We start from the raw sequence: 2,299 nt of genomic DNA, 5'->3' as shown, positions 1-2,299 counted from the left end.
CCTCCTGGGTTCAAGCGATTCTCCTGCCTCAGCGTCCCTGTCTCAGCCTCCTGAGTAGCTGGGATTACAGGCCTGCGCCACCACACCTGGCTAATTTTGTATTTTTAGTAGAGACGCGGTTTCTCCATGTTCGTCAGGCTAGTCTCAAACTCCCGACCTCAGGTGATCCGCCCGCCTCGGCCTCCCAATGTGCTGGGATTACAGGCGTGAGCCACCGCGCCCAGCCTCCTAATACTTTCTTAGAAACATGCAACAAAGACTAACTAAGGATTTGGGTAGTTAGGACCACCCTCCTATCTCCCTCACCCTTTTAGACATTCCTTTTTTCCTACCTGATTTACTCCAGCCCCTCCCAAAAAATTCGTATCGCATGTTAAGGTAGCTGATAGAAATCAAACTCTCTATCAATTGAACTTTGGAACAAATGGCTATTTTAAAATCAGTTTTTAACATGGAAAATATAAACTAACCTGTTGTTGCACACTATACAGGGCCTGCTGAGGTTGTGAATATTGCTGAAAGATTAAAAAAATGTTTTTCAAAGAAAAATAGACACTAAATTTATTCATTCTCAAAAAGTGATATACATAGAAATACATACAATTACACTAAACATAAACTTTCTGTTCTGGCATGGCATTGATTCATAAAACAAAAAAAAATAAAAATAAAAATAATAAAGATAAATTTTCTGGAACAGTGAAACTTCATCTAAAGTAAATAAAGTTGTGATTACTTATACTCCGGGATCCAAAAAGAAGTAAATCTTATTCACGTAATTAAGATATAAGAACGGCCCAATTTAAGGACTTAAAATTTTTGACTATTCAACTACTCTTTTTTTTGGACACAGGGTTTTGCTCTGCCTCCCAGACTAGAGTGCAGTGGTACAATCTCAGTTTACTGCAGCCTCAACCTCCCAATCCTCAAGCAATCCTCCCACCTCAACCTCCCAAGCAGCTGGGACCACATGCGTCCTTCACCACATTGGCTAATTCTCCTTTTTTCTGCAGATGCTGTCTCACCATGTTGCCCAGGCTGGTCTCAAATTCCCGGGCTCAGACGATCCTCCCACCTCAGTCTCTAAAAATGCTGGCATTACAGGCATGAGCCACCATGCCTGGCCCAACTATTCTTCCCTATATATGCTGGTCAGATATAACATTCATCACCAGAAAAATAAATAAGCATAATAAAAACACATAATTCTTCACTACCTATCAAATGAAGGTAGTAATGCTAGCTACTCAGATTTCATAAAGTTTTCTACATCAAATAATAAGACCTATTAAAGATTTACCTGTTGTAATGCAGCTGCTGCAGCTGCGGCTTGTTGCTGCAATGCAGCAGTTTGTGTTAACTGATAGTTTGCTGGAGTTTGTGTGGTAAGGCCTGCTGCCGCCAATGCAGTTTGCTGTGTGTAAATGGTAGGAGATGCTCCAAGGAGTGATGGCTGTTGAACACCCAGTGCAGCTAAAATGAAATCAAAAAGGAAAACATAAAAATCAAGATTATAAAGAATATAAAAAATATGAAAAAAGTACACAGAAGAGATATCTGCACACCCATGTTCACTCCAGCACTATTCACAATAATTAAGATATGGAATCAACCTAAGTGTCCATCAGTGAACAACTGGATAAAGAAAATGTGGTATGTATCCACAAGGGAATACTATTCGGCTTTAAGAAGAATATCCTGTAATTTGCACCACGTATGAACCTTGAAAGACATTATGTTAAGTGAAATAAGCCAGGTACAGAAAGAAGAATATTGCATGATCTCATATGTGGAGTGTAAGAAAGTCAAACTAAGAGAAACAAACTAAAATGGTGGTTAAAAGAGGCTGTGGGGCCCAGGGCAGGATTGGGCACACATTGGTCAAAGGTTTCAGTTAGGAGGAATGTTCAAGATACCCAGTGTACATCATGTTGACTACAGTTAATAACAATACACTATATATGTAAACATTGAGAAGAGAGCAGACTTTTAAGTCTTCTCACAACAAAAGTATATGAAGTAATGCACGTTAAATAGCTTGATTTAGCCATTCCATGACATATATATACATTAAGACTTTATATATATCTATAAAACTTTGGTATTAAATAATTGTGTACGTATACCATAAATACATAGGAGTTTTACATGTCAGGAAAAATTTCTAATTTTAAAAAAGACTAAAACCGGCTGGGGGATAGTGGCATATGCTTGTAATCCCAGGACTCTGGGAAACCAAGGTGGGAGGATCACCTGAGGTCAGGAGTTCGAGACCAGCCTGGCCAACATAGTGAAACCC

At 39.2% G+C, this 2,299-nt stretch overlaps 1 protein-coding gene across 1 annotated transcript in view; it reads right to left on the bottom strand.

The window, feature by feature from the left end:
• CCAR1 (cell division cycle and apoptosis regulator 1) overlaps positions 1–2,299 on the bottom strand; it is a 103,382-nt gene that overhangs the window by 76,505 nt on the left and 24,578 nt on the right. The window contains 2 exon segments of the mRNA XM_011929432.1: positions 471–515; positions 1,301–1,473. Coding sequence (XP_011784822.1) covers positions 471–515; positions 1,301–1,473 — 218 coding nt within the window.

Source organism: Colobus angolensis, unplaced genomic scaffold, assembly GCF_000951035.1.
Source record: "Colobus angolensis palliatus isolate OR3802 unplaced genomic scaffold, Cang.pa_1.0 Scaffold12, whole genome shotgun sequence".
Taxonomy (NCBI): Eukaryota; Metazoa; Chordata; class Mammalia; order Primates; family Cercopithecidae; genus Colobus; species Colobus angolensis.
This window is presented reverse-complemented; position numbering and strand designations above follow the sequence as displayed.